The 25,576-nt window shown below is 35.3% G+C and overlaps 1 protein-coding gene across 24 annotated transcripts in view; it reads right to left on the bottom strand.

Annotated features, from left to right (window-relative positions):
- The window catches only part of SATB1 (SATB homeobox 1), a 100,122-nt gene that overhangs the window by 26,949 nt on the left and 47,597 nt on the right, over nucleotides 1–25,576 (bottom strand). For 18 of the 24 annotated variants that reach the window (XM_065539868.1, XM_074030910.1, XM_045385197.3 and 15 more), the window contains 4 exons: nucleotides 24,847–24,958; nucleotides 22,136–22,590; nucleotides 14,343–14,555; nucleotides 5,755–5,910 (listed from right to left, as the gene is read on the bottom strand). In XM_065539868.1, coding sequence (XP_065395940.1) covers nucleotides 5,755–5,910; nucleotides 14,343–14,555; nucleotides 22,136–22,590; nucleotides 24,847–24,958 — 936 coding nt within the window. Of the gene's footprint in view, nucleotides 1–5,754; nucleotides 5,911–14,342; nucleotides 14,556–22,135; nucleotides 22,591–23,299; nucleotides 23,567–24,846; nucleotides 24,959–25,576 lie in introns of all 24 variants that reach the window. The other 6 variants (XM_074030917.1, XM_074030918.1, XM_074030916.1 and 3 more) reach the window with 2 other exon arrangements.

The raw sequence follows: 25,576 nt of genomic DNA, 5'->3' as shown, positions 1-25,576 counted from the left end.
TATGTCAATATTTAAAGTCATTAATTTTAATAGTCCTGTTTGGCATTCAACTAGAAATACGAAAATACGTCAACGTTTTAGAAAACGGAATCCAATATGAATTCCCAACATTAAGATGTAAGAGATTTTTTTAAATGGCTACTAATATAGAACACCTTAAATAGGAGACTGATGAATTCCATATCCTTCTTACTCAAGAATGGAGCACAGGGACCTCCAAAGATCTGTGTTAAACTTAACACCGGCAGACTGCTGAGATGCAGGGACCACACTCTGGACTGTCTTACGTGTCTTCTTGTTTTCCCCACAAATACTTCTCTTGCCTCCTCCTCTTCCAGGCAAGTAGGTCCAGGGAAACAGAAGCTGTATCCACCTCAGGGTGTCCACTACACATTTAGATGGAGAACATGCAAAGGGGCAGTTCTCTCCTTAGCAAGTGAATGAAGAAGGCTTCGTTTGCCCAAGAGAAGGGGCTCTTAGGCCACAATGTGAAGATCCCACAGACTGCTACAAAAGGATGTAGCACTAGGAATAACAGAAACCATGATTCTCACATCTGCAGGGCCTGCTGTATGCCTTAAATAGGAGGCCACACAGGTGAACCCCTGTCGCAGCAAAGTCTGTTACATGAACATTCCAAAAGAATGAATCAGCACAGAGTTAAAAACTGAAGTGTAATTTAATTCTAACAGAATAAAAGATGCCTTTACTAGCATGCCACCATACAGAATGCAATGTCAATGGTTCCATGATTTTATTCTTGGATTTTGTCACTATAGCTCTATTTTCAGCAACGAAAATTACATTTTTAGCCCTATTTCTAGCCCCAGTGATTTGTTTTTTTTATATATATATATATATATATATATATATTTTTTTTTTTTTTTGAGACAGAGTCTCGCTCTGTGCCCTAGGCTGGAGTGCAGTGGCGCAATCTCGGTTCACTGCAAGCTCCGCCTCCCGGGTTCATGCCATTCTCCTGCCTCAGCCTCCTGAGTAGCTGGGACTACAGGCGCCCGCCACCACACCCGGCTAATTTTTTGTATTTTTAATAGAGACGGGGTTTCACCGTGGTCTCGATCTCCTGACCTTGTGATCCGCCCGCCTCGGCCTCCCAAAGTGCTGGGATTACAGGCGTGAGCCACCGCACCCAGCCTGTTATATATTTCTTACTTGCATTTAAGACATCCACTACTGTGTGAGAATTTCCAAACCAAAAGGTCAGAATGATGTTTTCTTCACCTATAAACCTAAGGAAAATGGAGGTATTCTTTTTGTCTCTTTCTTCCTTGTTTTCCTCTCTCCCTCATCCTAGGGGCCATGAATCTCAATGACAAACAAAAGCGACTGAAAAGTAGATGAAAGAAAAGGCTTTAAATTATTTGGTCTCTTCTACTAGCCATGTTATTTTTGCAGAGTCAGAAATGCTTTTTTTTAGTATTAAAAACATACCTATTCATCAGCCAAAGCTGTAGCAGCCAGAAAGTACTACAACTCACAGACTGCAAAATATTATATCAAAAGTATATTAGTCAAATAGAATTTTCATCGGCTAGTTGCTTTACCCAAAACAAATACATTGTTCAATAAAACACTAAAGGAAATTATTTTCTAAGCACAAGTGATGACGCAGTGTGGTTCTGTGAAAGCCCTTTACTGTCTTACTGCGCTATGTATCTGCAAGCTCCACCTATGCAAACATGAAAATCAATGTAACAATTCAGTGTACAAGGCAAGGCCTACGGTGCTGCTAATGTCCCCTTGCTGGACACACACCTTAAGTCTCAGAGCTCTCAAGGGGTTTGCTGTGGAATAAAATTAGATTCCAACATCTGCCACCATTAAGGAAAAAATTCCATTTCCATCTCCCATATGAAAACACTATAACCAATGAACAGTAACTGAACCTTGATACTGCGATGGTTATTACCCAAATCAACTATTTTTTTTTAAACAGTAAAATTAGCAAATTCTGCTCTCATAATTATTTGAATGTTATCAGACTAAATGTTTGATAAAATTCCAATATGATTCACTTGGAAAAACTGCTGCTTATTTGAATACCCAGAATATAAAGTGTATTCATTTGTAGCTATTCACATTATGTTTAAAGCATATCATCTTTTTAAAGTTTGCATTAGCCTGCTTTCCTAACCAAGCACAAAAAGTAGCCTACCTTCAGTTTTTACTTGCATATTTTATTCAGACATTTCTATTAGAGTTAAAAACAATTCCATATCTATTATTCATTGAAGAGAAGAGACAATACATGTGAAATGGCGGAATCCACATGAGTTGGTTTCTTTTACAGAAAATACTCTGTGCATTAGTCACTACAGAGCACGCTTTACCTTTTAAAATTGAAGGTATTTATGATACACAAATACATGATAAATAAATCTCTTATCCATGTGGAGGACTGAACCTCTTGCTTAGCACATTATGAAACATTACCATTTGGGTACAGTGCTATATAATTTAAAAGCTCTAGCATGTGCCTTCTATGTTAAAATAATCCTGGGCTAAAAAGTTAAAATTTCCCAATATTATAGCACCTATGACACAATCTGGATCAGAGCTGGCCTCCTTTGACTCCTCCACCCTGTACACCCACCTCCATAAAGTATGATAGAGCCTGGATTCTGAAGGCTCTGTGTAAGAACCTTGTGTGGTAAGAACCTTGTGTTCCACGAACATGTCAATGAAGAAAGGAAAGCCCTCACTGTCTGCACTATCAATAAGACCACTGTCCCTAATCCCTCTTCCCCAGATCAGGGTAGTACTTCAGTGATGATGATGCTGCCTTGAACCCTAAAGACAGTCTAAAATAGGAGAAATGAAGAGAATTTGGAGTTGGCTGTACATTTATTAGTTAAGAAACTCTCGTGTGAAATTAAGAAAATAATAGCTCACAGGGTTACTAAATTAATGCAGATAATCTATAATGTATGATAGGGTCTAGCACAAAGAACATGATGATTAAGTCAACCCAGACAACCAGGGCAAGACACAGAAGCAGAGGTAGATGGGCTGAGACAGAAGAGACTCTGGTTCTTCCGGCTTCACACACATTTTGTCTTGGGGAACTGCTGCCTCATTTTGGCAAGCCCTAGCACACATCTGAGGTCTAAAGATCTATTTTAGAAGTGCAACATTTTGACCATTAAAAATGTCAGTCTGATTTGAAGTTTTTGTTGTTGTTGTTAGTTTTTCTGTTTCCTTCACAAAACATCATAGCATGAGAACAGAACCTAAGCAAACGGCCACTTTTCCTTATTAAATCAGGTTTGTTAGTGATATACACAGGTTTAAGACTAATTTTTTAAGCAATCATCAATCTTTCAACATATTTTCATAAACAGGGTAGTGCTAACATTAAACTGAACAACTAAGACAAGACTACAAAAATGCTGTACTAGGACGTTAGAGTAAATCAGAAGTTGAGAATAACTATCCAAGGGAATAAAGTTAATAGTTTGCTTGATTCCCATAGCCCACAATTGGCCCCTTTGATTTTCTCTCAAACAGTAATGAGTCATCAGCTAAAAGCTTTGGGGGTTTTGGGAAACACACCATCACAGAAGATGCTTGGAATCTGCTTATTTACAGTGCTGACACAGAGACCCATAAGGAGTTGTGTAGGACCGGGTACAAAGAGCAGGGTTGTTTAAAACGGCTTAGAACATCACCTGCATGACATTATTAGCCAATTGCTGCTACTGTCCAAATAGCTCCAAAATCAGTACCCAGCCCAGGTTGGGGAGAACCTGGGGTATCATTTAAAAGGATGAAGTCAAAGATAGCAAAGGAACTATGAATCAAAAGGAATCAGAAAGGAAAATGATGGCAGGGGGTGGGGGTAGACTGAATTAAATGACAGGTGACAGACAACTAAATATGGTTATTAAGAAGTTATAATATTAATTTTTGTTTTAAAGCTAACCTTTACTATAATGATACATGTCCAGTTTCTCCATTTTGGAGATTTAGGGAAAGTGGCTTTTGTAGAAATGCAGTCTGATTATTACTGATGATTGCACAGGTCAGAAAAAAAAATGTAGAATCAGAAAGAAAGGCAAGATAATATATATTTAAATATGAGATCCTCATCATAATTAGGCTAAAGAGCCAAAACAAGAATGTGTGGGGTGAGCAAGTAGGTGGGGGGGTAAAGTGAGACCAGGACATTTCTCTTTAACGCATAGTCTTGGCATGTAAATGAAGACATCGGAAGAAGCACACAGGTTTAAAGCGGCTCTAACATTCTATCATAATTAGAAACATTTCAAGAGCCCTGTAATTTCCAATCAAAATTACAGTAATTTCCGATATACAAGCCATGATTCATGACAGAATTTTACATTCCATGAGAGATTACGGTGGCCTGATGTATGACACGCTGAGTACAGCACTAACATAAACAATTCAGTTTAATGTTTAAACAGCACTTGATGTTTAGAATCTCACAATAAAAGAAACATATTATTGTAGAAATTATCACTTTGACAGTGATTGAAGGGTAGGCAGGCATGTGGCCTATAAAGCTATAATTTTTACAGTCCACAGCCTGAGTTTAATCATTTTTATATAACATTTCCAAGATATCCCTTAAGTATTTCATCAAGCCTATAACTTAAACAAGAACAACATTCTTCTAAAGCAAAACTCCTGTCAAGTAACACTATAAATGTCGATAGGGTAAAACTTTAGGAAAATCTGAAAAGATTATTATGTTACAAATATATCGTATTATAAATACTCCCACAATTGTGTATTTTATCAGAAGTTGACAACAGCCAGGCTTTTTTAGGATTCATTAATGATAATGAAAATACACTTGTGTAAAATTTCAAGTTGTTAAAATCTTACCTGGAGTCCCTATTTGCCTCTAAATCTCACCTTGACAGTGTTATCAAATCCTTTTTCAAAGGGGAAAAGAGTTTAGTGTTCTTCTGGTCCTTTAAAAAGTATTCTTGGCTTTGGAGAAGGGTTTATAGATAACTAAATTTGTTCATGTAGATGATTCCACTTTTGATGAATATGAATTATTAATATATGACAATTATCCTGATAAAAGACTATACAATCTATCCTTTTTTATTTAGTTTGGTAGAAATTTACAACTTTTCCAATTCAAGTCTATTCAGCTGTAATTCAGAGTTGGAGAACTTGTAATCAATCTGTGCGTCTTGTATATTCCACAGAAAAATTAAAATCATTAATATGCAAAGAGGTATGTTTGTGTGTGTCAGTTTGTCTTAATAAGTGTATTTCATAGTTGCAGACAGCTGAGTTGAGAGGCAACTATTCTCACCACTAGTCCACCAATGTCACATTAGATGGCTGAATTGGAACAGAGCAAACTGTATAAAGTTTTGTAGCATTTTAGTAGGAAAAAACATCAAGATCATCTAAGCAATAATGAAATAACAGTAATTCAGGTTATTTATTCTATACAATAGACCAGACTGAGAAACTGACTATCCATTATGATATCCTTCTGAAAATACCTATTAACTGACTTGGGGATTTACCGTAAAATCCTTGGTCTGGGGAGTGGCTACTGGAAAAAAAAAAATACCAAGTGCCTATAACCTGAATTTGAATATTGTTTCATTTTAGAGCTCTGGAAATAATCCTAGACATAAAGGCCTCTCCGTGATGCAAGTTCATATTGAAAATAGACACTCCTTTTAATGAAAATTCCACAGGCAACACAGATAAACGTTCTCAATGCCTAACAGAGGCTCTTACCTGGCTTTTGGTTGCTGCAACCTTTGCAAACAGTGCTTGAGACACTTTAGCGCGCTTCATTTCCTGCTGAATCTCATCATAAATGGAAGCATTAATGTTCATGGTATTGTTCTCTGGTTTCCCATTCCTCTCAGTGGCAATAGTAGCTGTTTTCACCTACAAAACATTTTGAACATGGCTGTCATTTTTCATTGGCTAAATTGTTTTGAAGCTTCTCAGGCTCAGCATCCAAACTGGACACTGTTGCTCTTTTTATGATCAAGGTGATCAACAGTGCAGTCATTCAACATTAGTTATTGCCCTGAGATCAGATTGCTTAAGTTAAGGAAGTCACACTGTCACAGGTGATTGCATCTGTAATATGACAGCAACTGCCAGCTGACAACCAGGAATTATAATGCCATAAAGTAAGTTTTCTGGAAAACGAAATAGTTTCAAAGACTTGAAAACCCTAAACTAATTGTCTCCCAATTACCTTCCATTGCAATCCTAACAAAGGAAATTCACAATTAAAATCATAATGCACAGTGCTGTATCTTCACTGGGTGCCCGGTGCCTAATAGACAATTGCATCACTAATAGCTATTACATACTATGGCCTTTTTAATTTTAGACTATTTTTATGCATTTTCCTCTTATGTTTCATTTTAAAAATCTTCCATAACAAAGCCATTTGCAGAACTGCATATTTAAATCTTCTATCCATCCATGAAGCAGGTAGAGTGCCTTGCTTAATTATCATAAAGGCTGGTTGCATTTTACACGTGCATGTCCAAGCTGTTCTGTGTAATTATTTCATCTTTTCCGGCACCCCTGTATATAACTATTTCCTTTTGACTTGTGAAACCACACAATAAGATAATGCTTCACAATATTTAATAAAATATTACTGTAAGCATCACAAAATATATAATCAGTGACTTTACTAATATATTCAAAAAGTACAATCTTGAGTGAAAAATCACTATCAATGCCTTTAGTAATAGTGATAAGCAGGTATCTGCAGTAAAATGCCACAAAATTTTAGAAGGTGAAATCAAATCTCAACTTCAAAATGTACTGACACTATTACTCATTTTTAAAACTCCAAATTTATTTTTTATTACACAGTAGTATGAACTAGCCTGGAAAATTTACATAAAAACCATGTAGCTGATTTTTTACTGGGAAACTGATGAAAATATAAATGAAAAATTACTACAGATACAAAACCATGGTTCTTCCAGCAAACTAATCCCTTAAGGACCTCATCTCTTTGGTTACCTAACAGAACCCAGGTTTCTATCCTCTAGAAACTTATCATTCTGGACAATTTCTCACATAAACCATGAAAATAGAAAATGAAGTACCCTGTAGAATAAACAAACGATTTTTTTTTTTTGGCATTAAATGATATACCCTTTGAGTCAAGCTGCAGGACTTTGAGATTTATTTTACTCTGTTCCTAAAATATTCGGTGATTCAATTCTCCGTACTTAAAGCATAAATAGGAGACCTCTTTAAAATGTGCCTGCTGAATCCTAAGTTCTGGCCAATTAGCAAAATAATTCACCTCTTGCTTATCTTGAGAAAGTTGGTAGATGCTTCCACCACGATACCACCTTTCCAAGCATGGAAAAGATAATGCTGGGAAATAGTTGGCCCGCAGGCCTGAAGAGGACACAGCAGGTAAGGCAGGACAGGTGACCAAAGGTGGGGCCTCATCCGCTTCCTCTCTAGAGTTCCCCTTCTAGCTTTGCCACTCTAGTAAGCAAGGGCACTCATAGAGATATATTAATGACTGGAGGCCACTAGAACACATACAGGGCTTTGAAGCAATAATCTCCTAAACACCACTTTAAGAGCCAGAAGAGTTAACGCATTATCATAAATTGCCTACAAAGTTGCTTTGGTGAGATTGGAAACTTTGCTCTGGGGTGGTCTTGCTTTGAGGCAGAGGGATAGATTTGATCACCCCATGGGGTCCCTTTTAATACCTATTTTTCTCACTGCTTAAATGAAAGGGAAAAGAAAAGCCATTTCAATCATTTTGAAAATTGAATGTTATGGAAATGGGGGCACCAAGTCCAGTACACTGAAGAAACATATCCTTGGTAGCAATCTGCTAAGCAATAGTTAAAAGAACAGACTTTGGAAAGTTGGTCTTTCGATCTGTTTTTACAATAATTTTCATTATTTTGTAAAAAGGATGTTTAAGAATTTATCTTTGAGGTGTGTTATAATCATTTGTTTCAACCCTGTGACTTTGTTTCTAAAAACTTCTTTGGTTAATTTTTTTTTTTTACTATAAAGCAATTACAATCAAGCACCAATTCTAAATTATTTTAAAAAATCATTTCCTAGTAGCCAACACAATCAAAAGTGAAAAAGAAGTATATAAGAAATGTTTTTTTTTTTTAAATGAATGTGAGGGTAAAACTTTAATGATTACAAAATTAGAAAGTATCTCTGTATTACTCACTTTAAAATATTTAGGAAAGCTCTTCTTTACCATCTAGTTGGCCCAGATAGGCATCTTATAATAGATAAGCTATTAGAATTCTAGAATCACATTTTTTTTCTAAACACAAGCTATTGCTTAAGGGAAACTGACTTGGACAGCTTTTCAGAAATATGAAAGCTGAATTTTTCCCCAGGTAAAAATGGAAACAAAAATCTTTTATACCTCACTCTACTAAGTACTATTTTAGCTCAGTACAAAAAAAATCTTCTTTAATCCTGGTTTAGCTTTTAATATTATATCACACATTAAAATTCATAAAGTAGTTCATTCCAGGCAAAACAAACTACTGTTCAGCTCTTCTCCGCAAATAGCACAGGAGGTAAAATAAATGCAGTTGCTTTCAGAATAGCTTTTATCAAGGTAGGGTGTACTACTCCATTATTAAGGCGGCGCCGGGGAAGTAGTTAAGAATTGGAGCTTCTACTATTTACCCTCCCATGTGGGGATAGGGTGCAGCACTAGGGTCTGCTTTTTATTTCACTAAAATTGTGTGGCAGGACACAAATTTTCCATGAAAACTCTATTTTGCTTCTTCATGGATTGCTAAATGCATCAAATCATACTTTTAGATTACAGAAAATGAACTCTACTTTGGCCTCGATTGATGAACATCCTACTTTGATAGATGAGGAATTGCCTGCAAGCACACTGCTTTTACACAAACAAAATTAAAGTTATATGTAGTTTTTGTTTTGTTTTTTGTTTTTTTGTTTTTGAGACGGAGTCTCGCTCTGTCGCCCAGGCAGGAGTGCAGTGGCCGGATCTCGGCTCACTGCAAGCTCCGCCTCCCGGGTTCACGCCATTCTCCTACCTCAGCCTCCCGTGTAGCTGGGACTACAGGCGCCCGCCACCTCGCCCGGCTAGTTTTTTGTATTTTTTAGTAGAGACGGGGTTTCTCCGTGTTAGCTAGGATGGTCTTGATCTCCTGACCTCGTGATCCGCCCGTCTCAGCCTCCCAAAGTGCTGGGATTACAGGCTTGAGCCACTGCGCCCGGCCTATATGTAGTTTTAATAATGGTGATAATAAACACTGACATTTATTAGTTGTTTATTATGTGCTGGACGTTGTATTAATGTATGTTAACTTCTTAACTTGCCTAGCAGCCTGGAGGAGGTATTATGATTGTCCCATCTTAAAATTGAGAAAACTCCGTTAAATCAAACATGTTAAACAATTTGTTGGTAGGGCGATGCTGAGATCTAAACTTAACTAGAAACCACAAAGTTATTTAGAGTTCATGACATTACATGCACCTTCTTTACTTGAAAAAATTCTTAATTTTTAGAGCAGGCTGGACTTGCTTTTTGGTGGTCCTTTGATAAATCTAGCTCATTAATGTCTAATTTTTTAATAGCTATTGATTTTAATATTAAAATCCAATCTGAATTTACTTTCAGGGTATAAAAATTATGTTTTCTTATTAATGAAAATAAGAAATATCCTATTTTATGGATGCTTATTAGTGATGGAAAATATTTCCCACTCTCGAACTTTATTAACACTGTCTTTAGCACCATGATTTAACACTTGTAGATATTTGTTTCTTTCCAGGAACAGTATTATTTTCCAAATCGAGACTTTAAAAGTCTCCTAGCTTTTAAAAGATGACAATTAATGGAATGCATTTTCTAACTACATAAGCAATATCTTAAAATGATCTTCAAGGGATTCATAAGAAATAAAACTTTTACCAAGTGTTAAGTTCCTGCCTGTAACTGAACCTGAGATCAAGATGAACCTATGTTTCATTATATCATAGAGGGATTTCTTGTAAAGAGAACAGTGCAACTACCAGATTAATTATATACTCTTTATATTAACTTCATAAATTGTCTAAAGCATTGTTATAAAATAGCACACCTTTAGTAGAAACTAAAGAATTACATAAAGAGATGTAAAAAATGAAGAAAAGAAGACGTGTAATTCATGTAAAAGCTGTAACTCGATAATTATATGCTTTCAAACAGTCTTCATGGAAACAAACTGCTAAATTAATTTAACTCCAAAAGTCACACATAGTAAAATGTACAAACAAAATAAAAAAAAAATACTCCTACGGTAGAAATCATCACTTAAAATTCTGTAAAATATATAATTCTCAGATAATAATGATGAATTATCATTGTTGATAAAATTCCTATAATAAACTCAGGAAAATTTGCAAAGCTTATAGTGAAAAGAAACCTTAAGACCAAGGAACATGGGAGGACTGGGTTCTCCCAGATATTTTCATAAGACCAAAATTTAAAACAGGCCGTTTTCCCCACAATCCCAGAAATGCCATTGCCTCGTTTTCCCAAGTAGATAATTTGTGAAACAAGTTATTTTATTAGGACAATGCTTTCGCACATGCTCCTCTTCCTATTCTAACAATAAAACCTCCCATCCTCTATGACAAACAAAAAGATCTCCAAGTTTCACTTTTCCCTTTCTAAAATAAGTTTGCTTGTATTCTGAGGACGTGGCTTGAAGTAGAGGAAGGAGCAAGAGACTTAGCAGAGGATTTGAAAACTGACTAAATCTTAAACTTGGTTTTCTCATTTTTCTTCTAGCAAAAGGTTGGTATGAAGATTCAATGAACTGATGTATTCACAGTTGCTTTCAGAATGGCTTTTATCAAGTAAGGGTGTGAATCATTATCAGGTGCAAGATATTCTTATTTGTTGAATTAGAGCATGTAAGTTGCAAAAATATGCTTGCAGAAACCAGGTCTGGCCCAGAGCCTATAGCCCAGGCAGAGGATGAAGCACAGGGCATAACTGCCCCTCCTGGAGCAGAAGGGATACCTCTGCAGGGAGGCATCTCACCTGGACCAGGCCACCAAGGAGCTTGGTGTTTCCTGAGGCTAGATGTCCCTAGGTGGGGCCTGACTAGCCAGGGAAGTCCTTTCTTGAAGATGACTTAGAATTCAAGTCCCTCAATAGTTTAGGTCCTTCTTATGGTATGCCCCAAGGGCACTCCAAAATCATCTTCTGTATGTTTTACACTCTGTAAGGAGCTGGAAGAGAATCCAGTTTCCCAGGCCTTAATGGGGGCTGGGTCTTCTGTGAACCACTGAGGGCCTCTGCTTTTAACATGTGGTTCTTTAGAAAGAAATCAGGTTTCAGGTGCAGCCCAAACCCAAGATTTGTCTCAAAATATGTTTCAAATCTCTTCATTTTGGGGGAAATGGAATGTATACTGATTTCATATGGACTCCTCTTTGGCAAAATGTAAAATTTAAAAAGACAAAATTTTGCTGTCTGTTTATCTGTGGTTTTCTCCATTTTATCCTTTATTTTAAATCATTTTAAATATGCATACTGGTTCCAGTTTAGGCATTATTTCATTATGTCGACTGCTGCTACAAGACAGTACTAATTCAAGTGCTCTATAACGTGTTTTTCCAAATCTAAAGTACTAATTTTGCATTGATAATACCTTTAATACCTTAAGAATTTCTTAAAATTTAATTCCCTGAATCATGGTTAAACAGAAGAATGTGAACAAACTGGTAGTGATCTCCATTATAATAATATTAATAATTTAAAGATTTATATTGTAGCAACAAAATAAAATTACACACACCCATACACATGTCAGTTAATCATTTTGGAGTTTGGTTATAGATAGTAATACTGCATTAATAGAAATGTTTTATTTTAAAGAGTTTCACTAAGCATCTACAGTATGTATATACTGTATATTTTCATCACTGGCTGAATACCCTAACTATGGGCTTGGTCTCAACTCCTCTTTAGAACAAACAAATACAGCTAAGGGTGGCTCAACCAGTTAACCAATAATTCAGGCAAAAATAAATTAAACATATATTCTATCCCAACTTATCAGCAGATAAAGCCTTTAAGCATACATATGGGAAAGTTATCCCATAGTAATTTAACAGCATATGAAAAGAAATATCACTTAATAAGAAATTGGTATAACTTTAGCTCAAGAAAAAACTTGAGTAAGGATACCAAAATCACATTTAGAAAGTAAGTAAAATCATAGAGTCCTAGAAAAATGAGGAAACAAAAGCTGTATTAAGGAACCACAAAATCAAGCATCTGGCTAGATTTTTTTTTTTAAAGCAGTTCAATATTGAAGTTCATATTGGTCTTAAGTAAGCCATTCTTTTATTAGTATTGCAGATTAAGTAACAAGTAAAGTAATTCTCTGCTCAGAGTCCTGCCAGTGATGACTTTAGGAGCAAAGTTAACTAATAGAAGTGTGTGTATTAACACTAAACACTACAGAAAAAGTACCAAACCAAATTATTTCATTTCGTACATTTTTTCTCTTTAATCATTCCTAGAAGTCACAGTTTATCTTTTCTCTTTAACCATTCTTAGAAGTCATACTTTTTATCTTTTCTCTTTAACCATTCTTAGAAGTCATACTTTTTATATGTAACGAGTTCCTCATTCTTTATCTTAGGAAATATTTTATAGAAGCATTTAGAGATCAAATTCAGTAACTTTGTGTGCATGGGCAGGTGGGTATGTACATATGTATATAGATGCCATGCTTTTCTCCTAAAGAAGCATGGCTTTTTTATTCACAATTATAGCAATGATTTCCTTATAGTCTGTTCCTATAGACATCAAGACCAGATTGATTTTCATTAAATAAAATAGCGAAAATGGATTTTGTGACATTTCTAAAAAAAATTGTTTCAGAACCTTATGATAAGCAGTTTATTATTTAGCCACTCAACAAGTGGCTAAATATTTATTTCTTACTTATGGAGTATCTGTAGTACTTTCAGTCTTTAGTGCTGAATGAGCTTTTTCTAGATTTCTATACATGAAAATGTATGACTACTTTCTACTATTGATGAGAATAAAGTAACATCAAGATACAATTTCACTATGACATTGTCATACGAATATTTTGACTTATTCTTCCATGTTCAATTTTTATCCAATTTTAGCTGACCTTATTTTTAAGAGCTGTAAATGTCACAAGTTAAACATGTAAGAAAATACATTTGCAGCCAGGCATGGTGGCTCACGCCTGTAATCCCAGCACTTTGGGAGGCCAAGGCAGGTGGATCATGAGGTCAGGAGATTGAGACCATCCTGGCTAACATAGTGAAACCCTGTCTCTACTAAAAATACAAAAAAATTAGCTGGGTGTGGTGGTAGGTGCCTGCGGTCTCAGCTACTTGGGAGGCTGAGGCAGGAGAATGGCGTGAACCCGGGAGGCAGAGCTTGCAGTGAGTGAAGATCACGCCACTGCACTCCAGCCTGGATAACAGAGTGAGACCCCGTCTCAAAAAAAAAAAAAAAGAAAAGAAAAAAAAATTGCTTGTGATTTTTGAGTCTAATACACTAACTAGCAAATTTTTATCTAAGGATTTGTAAAGCAAATTGATTTACTGAATTATAACAGTTATGAGGTTACTTTTTAAACTTAGTTTAAAAAATACAGATTCACATACCCAAAGTTACCTGGAAGGCAACTTTCTTTCCTAAAACTCCAAAAATTTAAAGAAAGAGAAAACTTGCCCATATTTTAGAATATGGATAGAATTCCTTATCAGCCCCATTTAAAGCTGCCTTCAAGGATTTTATTAAACTTAATTATGAAAGATTACAAATGAGATGGTGTGTAATTGGTACCAGCTGCAGTTCGTATTGGAAAGTATAAATACAAATGAAATTATTTATTTTTATTTACTATTCAAATGGCGATTCTAAAACTAGTTGGGAAAAAACTGACTTTATTCTTTTTCTATTGAGTTTAAAATACTTCTTTACTTAATAACAACAGTAGAGACAAATATCCCATTTAAAGACTACTTTCACCCCCAAATAACCCCAAGAATGAAGGAACACAAAGCAATTTTCTTCCTTCTATCTAATTAGCAGCTTATTGTTTTTATATGAGAATTAATGATTTGGGACCAAATTCTCCTCAAGCAACTATAGGAATTTAAAAACATCTAAATCAATCAATCTATCTATCTATCTATCTATCTATCTATCTATCTATCTATCTATCTATCATCTATCTATCGAATTTCTTATTGAGATTCTTCCTCAAGCATTAAAAAAAAGTGCTAAACAAAGAAGGGCAAGGAGGCAAAGGAGACTGCACCTGGGGAGGGCGGCTGGGTGGTGTGCTTATCAGGGGGGCGGGACCCATGGCTGAGGCAGCATTCAAGCTCCTTTCCCTTTCGTCCTGGTATATTCGGTCTCTTTCAGCTTCCGGTAACTGCAAGAAATTCTGCATAGCCCGAAGGTTTACCAGCAAAGACTGGGATGCAGTCTTGGGGTCCTCTTCCTTTCGGAGGATTTCTGAAAGCAAGCCCTGCAAGAAATGAAAGGCACAGGGTGAGCCTGCTCCCGTGCTCTGCTTAGCCAGCAGTGATCCTTCCCTTTTCTTCTCCACTCTGTTTAGAAAATGAACAGTCAGAGGCATTAATTCTGCATAGGAATATATTAGTTACAATTGAAGTGGTAGAGAAGAGAGCCTCAATTGTACTCTTAATTTTATTAAGCATCTGCTTTACATATAACATAAACTGAAACTGCCTAATTGGTCTCCTGCCTTTGAGTAGCTTAACTTGCCATGAAATCTTTCACAGAGAGACGATCCAGGGAAGTTAAGAATAAATGAAATCCTCATAATGCAACAGCATTGAACTGTATAGTTCTCAAGCTGCCTAGACAAAGGCAGTGTAATGCCCACAGCCCAATATGTAAAGATACAAAGCCATTCCTAGAGAAGTAGATCTTTCAAAGAAAATACCAGAAAATGAATTTTAACATATTAGAACAAAGGTTATTACTAAAGCATCACCTAAGGTTTATACTGTATTTTCACAGGCAATGTTTAAAATTATTCCTTAAACTCCAACTTATCAAAGTACATGACACTAGATGACCCTTTCAATTTACCATTTACAGAGAACCTCACTGACTATCACAAATGATTCTAAATACTATCCTGCTGTATTATACCACTGGGTAACAGGTTTATATTTTGAACTTTAAAAACCAGAGATAAGAATTGAAATATATTAACCACTTTTCAACATTGTGAAAATCCATCATAGCATGCCAAGGAAGAGAGTATCAAATTCTGTAATTATCAAATTTCTTGGGGAATAAAAATTGTTATTAGTGATAGAAGAAATTTATAAACCATTAGAAAACTCTTAAGGTGTCTTTACGCCCTAAATAACAGAACATCAATTTTCAACTAATTTTTTTAACTTTTGGAAGAACTCTTCCAAAAATGGGTGGTTCTCCCCATTGCGTTTATGAGACAATATGAAACAAAAGTATTGGAAAAATTTTTTGTTCATTTCATAAGGGCTAAGCAGCCCTTCTTTCTTTAACTTGTACATGAAATAATGCTTGGAATAGTAAGACATATTTGGTTTCTTCACTTAGCAGAATATCAGCTTCAGAATAAAATTTTGTCAAGATTTCTATAGAAGTTGCAAATCTGCTTTCCAAGATTATGCAGAAACGGTTAAAGGTATATTGGGGAAAGAAGGTAACGTGTCATGTCAAAACAATGAAACCCCAAGGTTAAAACATTTGTTTTTTTCATGGTTTATTAGAAGTACAAACCTGGTTTTGTTCCCAGATTTAGAGATAATGTACCATACTGCCTAAATGTAACAGTTGGGTGCAGACAATACAAAAGTACTGATACTTCTTAAAATGATTTATAAGCTGGTATTTAAGAAGAACTTTAAATAGGTGCAGAGTGCTTCAGAGTCCACTTTAAAGTTGTCTCTCACTTAGTCTTACAGCTAAAGCTTGGAAATTGGACCTGAACTTTCGGTTTTACCCTAAGAAATGTGACTGAAGAATGAAGGGCACATGTCCTTTTACTTAGGATACTAATGAGTAATGCTGTAACTGTGTCTACACAAGAGCAAAACATCTAGTCAATTTAACTAAAATTCAGTCAAATAGGCAGTCAATCATCCAGCTATTTAATTTGCACAAGGCCAACTAATTAGTTTGACTATATTTCTGTTGTCTCTTATTGAAAGTAAAACATTCAGGTCTCAAAAAAAAAAAAAGTTTGAAAATAGGTGTAATGAAATAACCCTTGCTCTTTACTCCTCTCCACCAAATGTTATGTCTTAACAAATGTATTTGACAAAGCAATATATTCTCAACTACACAGATATGGATACATGCAAACATCAGTATAAACACAATATGCTACAAATTCCTTGAGCATAATAATCTAATATTCACTTTCATCATCCCAGCACAATGCCTCTCATGTAAACGTTTGATAAATATCTACTAAATGGACTGATCATGTGTATAAAGACCACAATGGAGAAAACAATCACAAATAGGTGATAGAAACTTAAGAATAAGATGTGTTACCTATAAGTAAATTCTAGTGGTAGTTATTGGCACTCATGTTGGGCCTACAGTGAAAAGTTCTGTGGCATTTTGTGGGATGTTTTTCCCACAAACATAAAATTGTGTAATAATTTTAAAAATTAGGGCAAAAAGATAGTTATAAATATTTAGGATGTTATTTGGGAAGCTTGAAATTAGATACATAAATATCCCAAAAAACAAGTACTATATCACGTATTTCTATCAAAAATATTTCCTGAGGCAGCAGAAATCTATAGAGAAAGTCAAATACAGGAAAACATACAAAATAATATTCTTTCTCAAGTCTTGCTAATGTAAGGCTAAGTCATTTCCACATGGTTGAGACTGGAAGATGGTATGTCACCTGGGAGAAAATTTTAAAAGATCTCTACCTATATTTTGATGTTGGTGTGACTTCCTATTTCAGCATACACGTGTTTTTAGGGGCAAAACATTTTACTTCCACTTAATTATTCTACTGGAACAAAGTTTTTTGTTTGTCTGAAATATGATGATGGTGTAAAGTGATGTTTCAAGCCCTGAAACACTCAAGGAGCTTTAAAGCAGCCAGTGTAGACAGTCTCAGGTGTTTCAGAAACCTTCGGGGTTTTTTTGGTTTTTTTTTTTTTTTTTTTTTGGCCCAGAGCTTTCAATGAGGGGAGTGCCCCCTGGTGGAAATGCTTGAAAATACTGTCAGAAAACATTTTGATTAGTGATAATTACTTAAAAAAAAAAAGTCACTTTAGAATAATTTTGGATGCAAAATGACTGTTATCAGATCCCAGATATGGGAATGCAAGCTTTGGTCCTGTTCTGGTTGTTGTTACTTGAATAGCTGCATTCATATTTATATGCTGAACCAGTTCCCACTTCCTATAATTGAAGATATAGTATAGACTTGCCAAGGTCATTTGTATTAATGCCCCACATAGTGGACGGTAAGAGCAACCTTTTACCAAAAATTTTTCATGCTAAAAAATAGTATGCCAAGGCCATCATGTACCTTACTTATTATGTCACAGAATATGCTGAAACATCAGAACTAAAATATGTCATCAGTATCAAGAATCACTGGTGCTCAATAAATTTGTTGAAGTAAATTAAACAAAATCATTAGTCATTCTTATGTCTGAAAAGAACCTGAGAACTTGTATGTTATGTAGGACGTTACCAGTACCTCATAAATATTAATTTTATTGAAAATCAGAAGCTGCCTTTCATTGGGACTTCACATCTTACCAATAATTAGATGTGAGCTGTATCTATGAAAACATAAAATTATTTTGCATTGTCATTACATAGTGGTTAAGTCAGAGTTCTAATTTTTTCAACTAAAGAATGAATTTGCTGCTGAATTCCTAAACCTGTTTTTACATTCCAAAAACAGTTTACAAGTTATTACAAGTAAAATTCATTAGTAGTTGTAAAATAAAGAAAAAACCTCCAATAAATATTATCAGTATTTCCAAAAGCTAATTATGAATTCTTTAAAACAGCAGATAAGCGAAAGAGACTGCCAATCTGAACAAAAGGCCTGTCTGGCCTCCCGTTTGTCTCCTCTTTGAACATAATCACTGATTCAAATAGATTTTATCAGCTTCATGGAACTTCAAAGCCCTCAGAAAGAAAATATGATTTGATGAAACCTCCCTCCTAAAAAGAAAATACATAGAATATTCTTCAAGGCTACCTGCCTCTATTGTTTGGTGAATTTTTAATCACATGTCCAGGTAAAAGACTATTTTCAAACTCCACCTACTACCATGGACTCATGCCAAGTAAGTTTTAGTAGATACATTTATCTCTGTCGTTTGGCAGACCAGAGAACTGTCATAGTTGGGTAATAGCACCTTTTTACCTTTTATTCAATAGTGATATGGATAGTGGACTTTTCTTAAATTACACTGTGAAGAATTATAGAAACAGTAGCAATTTCTGTTATACTAAAGCAGGCAAATTTCTCTCCACCACATAATTTACAGAACTCAAATTTAATAAAACATTACATGATGGTCCATTACTGTTATCAGTTTTGAATAATCCATCTTCATTCTTTATTTTACTGGAAAATAAAGTGTGCCAAAGACAAGAGGAGGGGGAAGAAAAAGGGGAAAAAAGCCACAGAGTGGGATCAGAGTTAAACTCTGGATTTTATTCTTTTAAAAAATCAAAGGATATTAAAGAAGGTATTCGCATGTGTCAGAACCATTAAATAGCAATAAGATAGAGAAGTGAATTGAAAAGTATAAATCTAGATGCTTTGGCAATTACTTTTAGCCATAGGTTTCCATTAAAAAGACATCAAAATAGACATAACTGAATGAATGACATATGCGAAAAGCTAGTATCTTCAACAGCAATTAAAGAACATATGCCCATCAATTCAGAAGGGGAAAAATTCCTTAAAACAAGTAGTTATATAAGTTTACCATAAATTTTCAGAAAAGGTAGGCTTAAAAAAATAGCCATGTGTGAAAGTCTTGAGAGGGTAATGTGTTAATATAGGGAACCCTATTAAGATGATGAGAAAATTCTCAAGAGTTAAAACATAAGACCCAGGATTTTAAAGTTATACAGAGCTGTCAATGACTAAAATAATCCTCAATTCACAAAAGTGTTATCTATCATATTAAGGTCTTAATGTTGTTTTTAAGGGACAGTGTTTTTATCTGACCCTATCATATAACTTTGTATTTGTATGTACATATTTTACATTAATTTTTTAAAAGTCAGAGTTGGAATTGCACATTGTACTAGGTGCACACAAATGTGTGATGTGCGATTTAACTCTGCAGAGCTCCTTGTCTATACATATGCATTAGCGTGTGTATTTTCGTACTCCACACTCACACCATACCCTCACTCTGCACCTGCTTTTATTGAAATGCATACACTTTGAAATAAACACACTACATCCAGTCGTACGAATGCATAATCATTAAAAAATAAATGCAGCTGTGTATGTATGTGTGGTTTTTAAGAATGACCAATGAAAATACATTCATGCCTGCATGTGCAAAAGCTAGTTCTCAAGGAATTAATATTGAAATATATATAAAAATTTCCTCTTAAGTCAAACATCTTCAATATGGCCCTATATCTACTTTGACTGAAGGGTATCAATTATCAATATAAAGCTTTAAAATCTCCTTCATAATCCAGGGCACTAAATATTTTTTTGGTAATGACTTCTTTTTCTAAATTGGCTATTATTAATAAGGAGGTATCTGTAATCAAGCTATACAAGGTTTTCATTCTCCTCTCACTCTCAGAAAAATAAAGTCACTGTTTTTATTAACCACAGAGATGATTACCTTTTCAAAGAGATTAACATGGTATAAAAGAGAAAATTTTGTCTTTCTTCCAGTAACAAATCCTGTAGATATTGTAGAATTTGTCCTTTTAAGGACCAAAGGCAGAAGAAACGGCCAACTCCTCATAGTAATGGCTATAACATCATAAACCCAAGAAAAGAAAAGCTGTAATGATGGGTGGCAACTTTATCCTCACTTCTCTGAGTTCTACTATCTTAGCATTCTTCACTATATAAAGGACACTTAGTGCTTTAAGAAATAACTATTTGCTCAATTTTTAAGACACCAGTAACTATATATATAAACATATATCCATATATATACACACACATATACACACACACATACATATACACACACACACATATATAATTTGTGTGTATGTCACGATGTCTTTGTGGGTTTTTAACTCAATTCAAAAAAGCATTATTGAACTGTTATGTAGAGACCTACTTTTTTTGGCCTAGTATGGAGAATTATTAGTACTTACAATATTTACTAAAATAAAGAATGCTACCAGAAACAGGAATACTTAGAGGGCTGACTTTTCATTCATTTTCAATAATTATCCCCCAACTGAATATAGGTGTCATACTAATTTTACCAGCTAATAATGAACACAGTTTCTTAAGCTATAAAGATATGGAATTAGGTAAAACCACACAACTTTAACCTGAGACATAGCCTTGTGCAACTGCCCTTTTAAAAATAGACAAACGTACAAAAAAAAAAAAAAAAAAGATGAATCAACTGAAAACAAACACTGAATTAGAGGCTTTGTCAGGTCTCCTAACTCCCCATCTAGTTAAGGCAAGCCAAAAATAAGTCACAGCTGGGATTCTCCTAGGTATGGAAACTCTGCCAACTAGGAATTAATACTAGATTATTTCTGTACCAGAATTTTATTCTTATAATCATAATCACGTAATAAACAAAGTAACTTAAATATGAAAGGAAAATGGGAGTCAGGCCAAAAAATAAGATAAATTGACAAAAGAAAGAACAGCGGTAAAACAAAAAAGTTGAAAAGGCATAATGTCCTCATTCTAATTAAAGTTATGTGGTTTTTCATTTTTTTTTTTTGTTTGTTTTGGTTTGGTTTTTTGTTTTGTTTTGTTTTAGTGTACCTGGGCCAAAAATAAACACCATATATATAATGTATCATACTAGTTTCAAAACAAAGAAAAAAATTATTCTCATTCACAGTTCAATAGAATGCGTTTAGGGCTTCTCAAATATCTTTATCTTGTCACCTCTCATATACATCACTTTTTTCCCATGACCCTCTTAAACATCTTCCACGCTGATAGACAGTATCTTCACAGGAATTGGGCCAGGAAGACAAAGTTGTGCACATTAGGGGTATCAATAAGCAGGCAGTGAGGTCTCTACAAATGGGTCTGCAAACTAAGGCCTGCCAGCCACACTTATTCCATGGCCTGTTTTGTAAACAGTTTTACCGAGATACTACCATACCCGGTGCCATTCATTTATTGTCTGTGGCTGCTTTATTACTCTACAGTGTAACTGAGATTTTATGTGTTTCAAAACCTAAAATATTTACTATCTAGTCGATAACAGAATAAAGTTTGCTGATGCCTGGTCTAGACAATGAAGTTTGGAAGACAACAGCATGAGGGAGAGCACAAAGCTTACCAACATATTATGTTAATACATCATATAGTATTTTTTCAAAATGATTGCTTAGAATTAAGTGGATTATTGCTTCCAAGGTGTTAACAACGACGACGACGATGATGACAACACTGCTGTGGAACTTTAACAGGGAACATTTATATACCTAAGTTTGATATGGGCAGTAACATAACATACATGGGAAAGACGATAGGCTAGAAGCCTGGAATCCTGCCAATGGCCTTGACCGAGTCATGAAACTTTTCTTATCTACTATAGTTTAAGATTCCATTATATAAAAGCACAAGTAATGCCAGTTTAAAACATGTTTGACATTTAATTAGTCTTTCAAAGCCCCTGAATTGGGATCAATCTGCACATAGGTTTCCCTTGATTCAGAAGTGTATCATAGGAAAAGGCGTGATAAAATTGAGGCTCCACTAGGAATAGGTAATATGATCACATGGAGAGAGAGAGAAAATGTTAGTACAGAAGTAAAATAATAAACTTCAGTTATAGATGGGACAAAAGAGAGAGAAAAGGGGAGACAACACAGAACCATTTACCAAACACAACTGACCTGAGTTCTGTTAAAAGCCACACGTGCAAATACTGCCTGGGAGATTCCTGCTCGTTTCAGTTCATCGCGTACCCACTGGTAGATTTCGGAAGACACCTCTGTGTTGGTCGAAACCTGTTGCTCCAAAGGCTTATTCATAGATCTACTGACAGGGGGAGGGTGGTTCAAGTATTGTTGGTTTAAGGACTGCTGGGCTAAAAGTCTATTCACTGCATACTGCTGGTTCAGCAGCTGAGCCATCACCAGCTGCTGGTTGACCAACTGAGGACTGATAGGCGTTGATACGAGCCCAGGGTGCAGGTTTGGAAGAGGGGTCCGGACAGAGGGCTGGCTGCCATGGGAGAGCTGCGCAGGGGATGGAGGCTGCTCGGCTGTGTTCCCTGGAACTGGTTGCTGTCCAAAATTGACATGATTGGCGCCTTGCTGGGATAGCTCAGAAAGACTATCCATTTCAACTAAAGTGGACAAAAAGTAAAATCACATTTAGCCAGCAATGATTAGCATTGATAAAGATTTCTAATCACTTCCTAAATTAAAAAAGGGTAGGCACAGGGCACACCCCAAATCCAAAAAAACCAAGAAAATTTCAAGTTGCAACTTACCAGGCTGTGTTTTTTCTCTCCTTTTCTGAACAATTCTACAAACTTTGGAAGTGGGACAGCACTCTTAATCTCATTTTTAAAAAGTGGTTTAGATTTAAGGCATAAAATCAATTATATCCAAATTCTTTCCGACTAGTTGTTCACTCTCACTTATTACCCCAAGAAGGCTTATAAGCAATATTTTTTAAAAAATGGCTTCTAAAAGAATGTCATTTGCTTAATGACAACTAAAAACAGCTGAGAAAATAAACTTATAATAAGCGACTAAAAATTTTACAAATATATTCTCATGGTATTCATTAACTTTAGTACTCTAGGAAAAAGGTGTAGAAGAAAAAATATGACGTAAAATGTTACCTACTTTCAATTTTTACCTAGCAGTGAATAGAAGTAGTTAACGTAATAAACAAAAATGGGCATAATAGTAAGTGCATATTGAATGCTTGCTGAATATCATATATGCCTTGTTTCATTTTAATTCTAACCATCATGGGCAGTAGGTATATCTGGAAATACTTTTTAGAATAAAGCAAGTGATTTATTGTATATCAAGCCAGCATACCCAGTGTTGCTAAGATCCAAATGTTTTTCTTCAGGAAGCTATGGCCATCACCAGATGCTAAAGACAATCTTGCAGGGAATCGTTCTGGTACGATGGTGATGCTGTCATGATTTTGCAATTTATTCCCACCTACCCAGGATGAATGCTTCTCCCTTGGCTAGGTTCCTCATATGGATTGGCTGAGCATCATCTCTAAGTGTGTAAATGCTTTTCTGTGCGAGGAGGAGACTGGTTCGATGCTCTTGGCTGGAAGGGCTGAGCATGAAGCTGTACATAAACAGGAGTTTCCAAATTGTACACAGACTTCCCATGTATAGACTCTAGTTTGATTTTAATCATCAATTCTCTTTTCATTAAATATGCAGGTTTTACATTTAGAGGAACTTTATCATAGTGCTATAGCTCCTGATATATGCAAAATATAACTAAGAATTGGGGAAGAAACCTTCAGTTTCTACCAGTGATATCAGCCCAAGTGGGCCATTCACAGAGAGTAGTAATTCAAGCAATTATTCCAAAAATGATGCATTGTCTTCATTACAGCCTTAAGCTATAAAAGGCAAAGAATCCATTTTGGTAGATGGATGGTTTTTCTTCAAATATTAAGAGCTAAAACATGCTCAAAATTTGGGTTTCTTATTGCTTAAAAAATTTTTAGAAAAAAAGTTATTAAATGAATGTAAAGAAATAAACAGAAATAGATTTAAAACAGGACATAATGCCCATTCCTGTATTATTTTAAAATATATGTTTTGGAGAGTACAAGTAGGTGAAAGAGAACATTAATAAAAATTAAAACATTAACCTTAATCACAGTGTTTGCTTTTGTGAACATTAACAAACTCAACAGGGAGAAAATGCCGTCATCTAAATGCTTAGGTACCATACACAACTTTTATCTGTCATTTTACACTGCAGATAATTTTAGTGTACTTCTTGCATAACAAATATTCACCTAAAGTTATGTGTTAAGATAGAATGCTCTCTTGGAATTAAAAGTTTAGAAATGATGCAATAATTGCTCTGGTATGAATGGTAAAGCAGTATGCTTATCAAAGTGCCCATCCATGGGGGCTGGGGAGTTAGAGCTATAAAAATCACTTGATCTCTATTGTGGAAACTATAAATATAGTTTAAGAAGTTTAATTTCCTTAAAAATTGGGTGTAAAAGTAGGGACTTTCTCATTCAACCAGACAAAAACAAAAAACCTAAAAGCATGACTTATCACTGAAAGAAATCACAGCTAATATTAGCTATTCAAGGCCTGGTTAGGTCTTCACTGAGATGTTAAAAAATGACAGCTCCCCTCCTAACGCCTCGATTTTCTGCATGTCTGACAACCAAGTCAGTTTGGCTGATTTAAACACAAACATTTATTGAATTTAATTATCTCATTATACTCATACCCACTTCCCACCCCCAAAGAAACATTCTAAATTGATCTCTAATTGGGCAATCAAAAGACCTGGCTTTAGATGTGACTTTGATAAACCCCCAAATGACACGTAATGGTATGTAGCCACTGCTGCAACGTTTTTTTGCTTACCCATCATATCTTTTGTCTTCTTGAAATGTTTGTACCACCTTCCAAATTCTTGACATTTTGCTGCTGAGACATTTGCATAGTAAGTACTGTTCACAATGGAAGAAATCATACTCTGCATGAAGAAGGGGGGAGAACATTTGTAATACACAGCGGCACAAGATGGAACACAGAAATGATCTCAATTGTGGCAACTGTATTTTTTTTAATCAACTGAGTACCAATACATTTTGGTTTCTCACTTTAGCCTAAAGCTTCGACTTCTTAAAATTCATTAAGTAGATCATCAAATGCTTATTTAAGTAGAAAGCAACAGCCCACTGAGACCAGTATAGAGCTATCAAACCCACAGACTTTGCTTTAGCATTTACTGAATCTCCATCAATGTCATCCATTCCTAGGCTGTCAAACTTCCACTGGTCCCAGTAAATCCAAACACATGAAGATGACTTTATAATTGTGATTCATAAATATATGTGACTTTGTGATTTTTTGACTGGACTCTACATCCTTTCTACTCAAAGTATAGATCAGGGACCAGCAATATGGGCATCACTTGGAAGCTTGTTAGAAATGCAGAATCTTGGGCCCTACCCCAGACCAGTGCACTCAGCACCTGCATTTTACCAAGGTCCCCAGGGGATTCGCATATATATTAAAATTTGAGAAACAGCACTTGCGCTTTCCAGTCTATTATTTGGATTCAAAGTGGAGGTGCATTAACACTGATCAA

This window comes from Macaca fascicularis, chromosome 2 (assembly GCF_037993035.2).
Source record: "Macaca fascicularis isolate 582-1 chromosome 2, T2T-MFA8v1.1".
Lineage (NCBI taxonomy): Eukaryota > Metazoa > Chordata > Mammalia > Primates > Cercopithecidae > Macaca > Macaca fascicularis.
The sequence above is the reverse complement of the archived record's forward strand: the minus strand, read 5'-3'. Positions and strand labels throughout refer to the sequence as shown.